Genomic DNA, 8447 nt, shown 5'->3' with positions numbered 1-8447 from the left:
TGAACCAATGAAAATGTTGACCGGATGATGGCAGGCAAGGTGAAAAGTCAGGGGATCACTAAAGTTCTTACAATTCATCCTGAGGGGGACATGAATGTCTGTGCTAAATTTCATGGCAATCCATCCAATTGTTAACAAGAAATTTCACTCAAAACATAAATGTGAACCTCATGGTGGTGCTAGAGAAAAAGTCAGGGTATCAACAAAGTTGCGAAGACAAGAGAGAAGAAAAAGTATTTCACTGCATAAGTGAGAGCTTTGACCTGCTGTTGGTGCTCAAAATGAGTAACAAAGTCATTAGGATTCATCCGGTGGGGACCATGAATGTCCACTTAATAGTTGTTGAGATATTTTATTCTGGACCAAAGTAGTGTCATCCATTGAGTCATGCTGCCAGCATGGCTAAAACCCTCTGACACACCCACCTCCTGAAGACATCAGGGCAGTTGTTTAGCTTAACAAGGCTGTTTGAATCATTAGGATTTCATGAAAAAAAGGGTTGGCCCAAAAATCGAGCCCTGAGGAACTCCAGACATGATGTTCGCTCAAAAGAAAGATGAGTTTCCACCGGTGAAATAAAAGTTTCAGTTTGAGTGGAGGGAGATGAATCAGTCAAGCGCAGGGCAGGTAATACCACCCAGTGCTTACGGCGTTCAAATTTTAAATTGGATGATCAACGGTGTCAAAGGCAGCTCTGAGGTCTAAAAGGATTTAAAAAATGAACAATTTACTACATCCGCTTTTCAAAGCATGACATCATCATTATTCAAATTAAATGCAGGTTCTCCCCACTTAGTGTGACAGTGGCTTCGCATCAAACTATGAGTCTCCTGCATCGCTTTGTGAAACTGACAGCCATTCAGAGGTCCCTATCTGAATATTATTTGATAACTCTGATGTCTGTCCAGCATCACCTTGTCCTGAAAATGCACTGGAGAGGACTCTGAAAACATTATTCGCTTGGATGGTCTCTATTCCCGTGGAGGAAAGAGACTCAAGACTCGACTGCGGAGAGCTGCATGTTGAAGAAGACACAATCCAAATGAATTACTGTCTTGTGTCATTGGCAGCAAATCAAGTGGTTATATGCTGGTCACTTTTTTTAAGTATCTATATATGCATGACACAGCTCATCTTGCATATTTTGAGGTTGCATTGAATAATTAATTATGAAATTCTCTGAAGGTTCAAGGGGTTATGTTGAATTCAAATTGGAACATGACCAAACTGTAAGACTCAAACCATCCAAGTTAAGTGTAATTTCAAGTAGTTAATATGTAGATAAAATTACATTAGTGTAATTTGTGTTTATTTTAGTATTTATCAACAACTTCAACTCCTCATACCTGTAACTGGAGTATAAACAGTTTATGGATGATTAATAACACTATATAACACTACTGTTATCACATTTAATGATACATTTATGCATATTAACAAATCTTTGCAGTGTGTTACAAAATATTTATTAAGTGTTTATGAAATGTAATCATTCACAGGTGGGTTTATAAATGTGTTCAAAACTAATGAAAGCATGTTCTAGGTTCATTCTTGGTTTTGGAAATAGTAGCCTACTTTGACAAAATAAAATCTCAACTCAAGGTCCACTTGATTTCTTCCAGAGCTTTCAGCCACATCTCATGGCCTTCTTCGGCGGCTGGAGTTTTCGCAGTTATCAAAGGAGTGAAAAAGTATTTATAGCATAAAGAAATTCTGTATGAATAGAAAAAATATAAATAATAAATAGTTCTCAAAATAATTAATTCATACATAGGCCTACATATTTCATACTCACAAGCATAAAGACATGTTTTATACGATAACTGAGTTATACTGTCAAATATTAATTATGTATTTACTTTCTGAAATCTGTTATACCATTAGATTAAGTTTCTGGGAAAATATCCACAGGAAACTAGCCAGCTAAAGAGAGCTATATCAAGTGAAAGCTAGCTGCTGAGATAGCCACAGCTAACCTTAGCTAAAACAAAATTTAGGCTTCTCAGTGATTTTTCCTTAGCTTTTATTTGTACATGAAAAATATACATTTTGATGATCTTGGTAATCCAGTTTGTTATTCCACGTAACTAAATGAGGCAGCAGTTTGCGTAAATCCAATCATAATGGAGAAAATAACAACCTAGCTAAACTCCTGCTAAAGCTAAAGCTAGCTTAGAAGATAGACTGCCATCTCAGCTTTTGACTCTAGTGGCATTCATGTGATTCGGTGTGGTTAAACTAAATCACATATTTAAATGTGTTAAATTGTAGATTAATTCATTATATTGATTTATATAAATATTAATAGTAGACAAACAGACACCTGCTAGCAAAAAAGATTTTGGGCTACATTTAATCCCTTTGAACTATGGACTTTAAATAGTCAACTTCACTGCTTCTGTCACTAATGCTCTCTTGTAGTAGGGCAGTGCAGTTGAATACTTTAATGAACACTTAAAGATGTGTTTATAGCTACAATATAGTGTGTTCTGTGTGCTATAAACCACTTATTCATTGTTTATACTGCTTATAAATGCTAAATAGGGGTCTTAACATGTAAATGGTTTATCATTTAAGCTGTGATAACTGTCAGAAAGTGAAAACCTTCTGTAAAAAGGACAACTTTCAATCACCTGTGGCCACAAAGGACCATGTTGTTTACAGAGATGATCTTTTACAGCTGTGGTCATGGGGTTTAGTGGGTTGAACATTAAGGAGGAAATACAATCAAGTAAATATGATCACAGGATCCTTTGACAGCTGACCTCTGCTCAACAAGAAGGCAACAAAAAGAGACCACAGAGCTATTGATTAAGACAACACAGCCTTGTCTGTCTCTGCTGGACTCTTCACTTCAGCGCTCATAATGACACAGAACAAAAATCATTTCTGCCCTACATGGAGGGTCTCACGTCTACAGCCTGCTGCACATCAGACAGGCAGCTCCAGCTACTAAACTAAAATAAAATGCTATTTTCTTTAAAGTCTTTCAACAACAGTTTTTGCCCCTTTACATTAACCCTTTAATATAATGAGATAAACACATAAGACTATAAGACAGAGCGAAACTTCAAAAGAATCCATCTTCCCCCGGTGATTAAATTATGCTCACTCGATCTGCATGAATCCAATTTATTAACAGAGTGCCGATGCAAAGGACGCTACACAATTAGAGGCAAACAGTATTATCTGGAGAATATGCACCTCCAGCTGAAAAGCAGCGCCATTCTAAGTAGCTACCCAGTCACTTGAGGAGACAACAAAAATGAAAGAGAATGGTTTTTAACAAGATGCGGGAGCTCAATAAACAGGCAAACATTCCTCCGGGCGGTCGGAGTAAAGGGGAATACACAATCATCTCCTTTCTGATGTGGCGGGGTTAGAGAGGAGGGCTGGGGATCGCTTTCCCGGCTAAGACAATCAGCCCTCAGAGGACACCCTTAATTTTATTTGTTCCACTTGATGGTCATAAAGGAATCATGCTCCCTGATTCACCATAAAGTCAGCAGGTTTCTGAGAGTTGTGCCCTACTTCACATCTAACACACTGTTCTTTGAGGCTGCTCTGGATTTTTTTTTTATGTCACCCTAAGCACTCGTGTGTCAAGTGAGGACATTTATTTTACATGGGATAATTTACGTGATAAAATAAAGAGTATTATGAATTCAGGCTTTAAAAATGGTGAAAAATCAAAAGGATGGGTGGCCAAATGAAGTGTATAGATGGCTAAAGTAAAGAAGATGGTGGCAAAATCATATTTTATTGGCACTAAAGCTTCAACAATTAGTCGATTAATCAAATAGCTGACTAATCAGCAACTTTTCTGATAATTGATTGGTCGTTTTTCAAGCTTAAAGGCCAAACAGTCTCTGCCTCAGCATCTCAAATGTGAGGATTTGCTGCTTTTCTTTGTCATATGTGAAAGTAAACTAAATATCTTTGTTTGGTTTTGGACTGATGGTCGAATAAAACAAGCAATTTCAATAGATCACCTTGGGGCTGATTCTATAGGCAAAAATGAATCGATTAATTGAGTGTATAATCAGCAGATTAAACAGTAATGAAATGAATGAAATTTGTACTGAATATGATAAATGACTTAATCGAGGTCTAAAATATGTTCATCTTCGTTGACTTTTGGGAAAGAACAAATCAAAATCCAATTCAAATTCATATCTTCACAGTATGTCACAATAAAATGAATAGACAGCTAAAGTAAAGTAGGCTGTGCCAAAATCCTATTTTATTTGCACTGACTAAATTCAGGCCTCAGATATTTTGATTCTAGTTGACTCTTGGGAATAAACAGAACCTTATCTTCACAATATTTCAGCACAGAGATTCTTCTTTTTTAATCTAATTGCAAAAAACACCCACAGGGTGTCTACCTGCATTTAGCGTCTACGCATTCGCAACTTAAACACAAACAGTGTGACTATAAACAGTCTCCACACCTAACAAATATTTGATCTCACATTCTTTAACACATCTTCTAATAGCCATATGCTTTAAAACAAATGAGTTCCTGCTCCTTCTCCTCCCCTTCTCCTCCCACTATCATCACAACGGCTAAATCAAATATTCATGTTGGAGGGGAAAGCATTTAACACGTTGTTGTTATCTGAGAAATCAGTCATGCAGTTAATTGTTGTTGTAAAAAGGGGGAATCTTGCAAGATTATGAAGCTAATTGGCATTATGCATCCCCCCCCCCCCTTGCTGACACCAGTATGATAAAGTGTTGCCTATGGAATAAAAGATATTAGATTCTCCAAAGAATAGTGAGGACAAACAGATTTACTATCTCAGCAGTATTCAAGTGGCCTCTCGATGGCACTTTCCTTTTATGAGGCAAATCATCTGAATAATAGGACCTGCTGCTTGTAACATTTCCACATTAGGTCATGGCTGAGGTTTCCACAGTGTGAGTGGACCTGTGGCTGTGGTTTGTATCCTCCTGGTTGCACCTGCTCTTCAGCGAGGTTGTTGAAGAGCCCCGCAGCCACCTGGCCCTATGCAGAGTGCGGCGGCAGGCACCTGGAATAGCTTCACGGTGACTCACAGCGAGGAGAATCTACCTACAGGGGAGTTCAGCCCCTCGCAGCGAGAAAAACAAGTGTCTATTTGTCAGATCACATCTTTCAGGTCAGCAGCTTTTGGGCATTAAGGGCAAATGGGAACACTCTCTGGGGTTTGTTAGAAAGAGTTCAACTTTGACTGTATCCCTTAAGGCACTGCACTTTTTTTGTAGTCTAATCTCTATCTGCTGCAAGTAGACAGCATATGGTAAAAGACAACAAAATGTAGCCCGAGGTAGTCTATTTAATCCTCGATGGCAAGCATCCCAGAAATTCAAGGAGGTTGTCAAAGCAAATGCAAATGTGAGCTTTTTGTGAAAACATATTAAAATCTAGATATCCGAGTGCCCTGTGCCCCTGCAGTGATTGTTGTGATTGAGCAGGAAGACAAATAAAAAAACACATTTTTTCTCAAGTTTGATGACATGAGTTTCACAATTTGGATTACTTGCTAAAAAGAACTACACCCTTGCATTTAAACTTTACACACACACACTTGGGCAAAGAAATGGGCCCTCAAAGGGTCTAACAAGTGAGTGCAGATCAATATAGCTAGTATGTGTTAAATTTCAAGATTGTTTGATGTCTGGACAGGTTCACAGGGAACAGGTTCAGGCCTGATTCAGAGCTGAGTCACCTCACTCCTCATTCTTTTTTGCATCTCCATAACATGAGATGGTGCAAGCCGGATTAAATATCGTTTACTTTTTGAGCGAGTTATCCCGTTTGAAGTGTGTGACAATCAATGAGTCCTGCTGAGTCGTGCTCTCACACACAGATGAAAAAGCAACGTCAGAGATGCCAAAAAATTATACAAAATGTCATGAAACTTTATTTTTAAAAGTGTCATGAGGATATGAAAATATCAAAATCATTCAGCATCACAGTTTTCACTGCTAATATACAATCATCTCAGTCACGCGTACATTCAATATATAAAAATATAAAAAGGAGACATACATATTATTGCCAAGTAAAACTGAGGCACAACATTTGTTTTGCTATTTGAGTGCTGGCAAACTGTTTTCTAATGACTGTGCAAAAGTTATAATAATTTCACCCTAAAAACTAAGTTTGCACTTGTTCCCAAAGTAACAATGGCTTCAGTATTCCTCTAGTTATACATATTTATACTGTCATTCATAATGCGCCTTTTTGGTATCGTTTGTGTGGTTCGTATAAAACAAAAAAGTGGAGGACTGCATAACAGCCATTGAGAGACACTGGTACAAACACTGCAGATAGCATTGTGAAGGCATAGAAAACATTCTAGACATGCAGAAAAGTGCATGAATAGCACAGGTAGGTGAGTACATGGTATGACAAAGCTCAGCACTGATTGCAATCACAGAAACACTGCTTGAAACGAGAAGCACGTGAGCGCAGAGATATTTCTCACTCTGAAATGAAATCGACCGCTCGTAGAAAAAAAAAAGTCTTGGGAGTGACCCCCCCACCCCTTCCATGTGATTCCCTGACAGTTCTCCTGGGCTTGGAAAAATAAAGAAGCAACAGAGGAGGGTTTTTTTTTTTTCCTCTTTCTGGTGGTGGAAAAGTATCCCAGTTCAGTGTGCTACACAACAACCAGATTCCTCATGCTTGTGCAGAAGAGACATCCTGGAGAAGGTTTTGGAGCAGTTCTTGCATTGGTATTTTTTCACATCCGAATGGGTCTGTAGGTGAGCCCTGAGATTGGACCTGTCCGCAAAAGCCCTGTTGCAGTGAGGGCAGGAGAACGGCTTCTCTCCTGTCAAGGGAGAAAGAGGACATTGTCAAAGATAGCACGCAGACATCTTTGAATAAAAATGAAGTTACAGAGGCATCTTGGCCTGTTATTTTCTAGCAGGCTGCAGCACAGTGTTTTTTTTAAAGGAAAGCACTCTGCCTGTATGACATTTATTTATGACATATATTTTTCTTTTCAATACACCACCAACTGTAAACCTACAGGAAGTAATAACATTCTGAGAGTTGAACATCATATTTTTCACTACAATATCAGCCTCAGTATAAAAATAAAACAGTTTTAAGCTGTGAAACAGGGTCTACTATCGCTGTACAAGCTATTAAATCATGCACCAGGTTGAACACAATAAGCCCTCAACATCTACTCTGGCTCTTCAGTCAGAAGGCCCCTCTGTTATTCCACACTCACTCACCGGTGTGCGTCCTGATGTGTCCTTGGAGCAGCCACGGTCTGGAGAAAGCCTTCCCGCATATTTTGCAAACACAGGGCAAAGTGTGAGTCCTGATGTGCATTTTGAGAGCTCCCAGGCTCACGTACTCCTTCTCGCAGTATTTACAACTGAAGGATTTCCTCGTTTGGGCGTCGCAGTGCAGCTGTTTGTGCTTGAGCAGTCCAGAGTACGTGGAGTAGGACTTGTTACACAAACTACATTGGAATTTCTCTGCCTCCACACCGTGAGGGTCCGTCAGCTTGGGAAGCATCTGCTCGTCTTCATCACTCCTCGGGCTTTCAGAGCCGCTGTGGTCTTTAGAGGAGGTGTCGGAGAGCGATGAGGGGTATCCGGAGATGGGGGAGAGGTCACTGGGGAGCGGAGACAGCGGCAAGTTGCTGGTAGTCCACACTGTGATGGGGCTGTACGCTGCCGGGCTCAGGATCTCCGGCTGGGGGATGACGGGCAGAGGAAGGCCCCTGTAGATGTGCGGCGTGAAGAACACTGGAAATAAAGACAGCAAGATGAAATGAATGATCATGTGTTGCCTGTCATCGCTTGAACGAAGAGCGCAGATTCGGTAGTAGGCCAATACGTTTGACAGCATTTACAAAGTAAAAACGCGACTGCATGTAAGAAACATAACTTTGTAAAACTTTGTAAAGTCAGACAGGTCCTTTACTTTGAAAAACTTTACCTGTTGGGCTCTCCAGCTCACTATAATTTGGCTTCTTTGCGGAGTTTGTGTGTTTCTTGACCAGAAAAGAGCGTGGCATCTTGGAAAACAAAGTGGACAACTTTTGGCAAACTTTTTTTTTCTTGGAAAATACAGCGGTGAGCGTCAGTTTTACTGTGTAAAGACGGAAATCCTTATTGCTTAAGTCCAGTGGAGTGTCATGGTGCTGCGCTGCGCTCCTGGAAACAGTGCAGTGGGAAGCTGTAAAGAGCTGTAAATACTCCCTATCAGGTGCATGGGAGGAGCCACCCACTGCCATCTACATACTGGGAGCTCAAACCAATTAAATCTCTCTTTTACCACGGAGCTTTAAAAATGCTCTTGGAGCCTATAGGAGCGCATAACACCCCGAGGGGCTGGGTTAGTGCCATTTACTCCAGTTAAGACAGGTGCTTTGTGCTAGACTTGAGTGTGTGTCAAGGATGCAAGTGTACATGGCGTCATACAGTTGGCATTG

The 8447-nt window shown here is 40.0% G+C and overlaps 1 protein-coding gene across 1 annotated transcript; it reads right to left on the bottom strand.

The window, feature by feature from the left end:
- Positions 1–5892: 5892 nt before the first annotated feature.
- On the bottom strand, positions 5893–8161 carry snai2 (snail family zinc finger 2). The gene is made up of 3 exons (XM_070919248.1): positions 7952–8161; positions 7237–7758; positions 5893–6824 (listed from the first exon to the last, which is right to left on the bottom strand). The coding sequence occupies exons 1-3, from the start codon at positions 8028–8030 to the stop codon at positions 6643–6645; spliced, it is 783 nt and encodes a 260-aa protein (XP_070775349.1). The 5' UTR covers positions 8031–8161; the 3' UTR covers positions 5893–6642.
- Between the last annotated feature and the right edge of the window lie 286 nt (positions 8162–8447).

Source organism: Enoplosus armatus, chromosome 14 (genome assembly GCF_043641665.1).
Source record: "Enoplosus armatus isolate fEnoArm2 chromosome 14, fEnoArm2.hap1, whole genome shotgun sequence".
Classification (NCBI taxonomy): Eukaryota; Metazoa; Chordata; class Actinopteri; order Centrarchiformes; family Enoplosidae; genus Enoplosus; species Enoplosus armatus.
The sequence above is the reverse complement of the archived record's forward strand: the minus strand, read 5'-3'. Positions and strand labels throughout refer to the sequence as shown.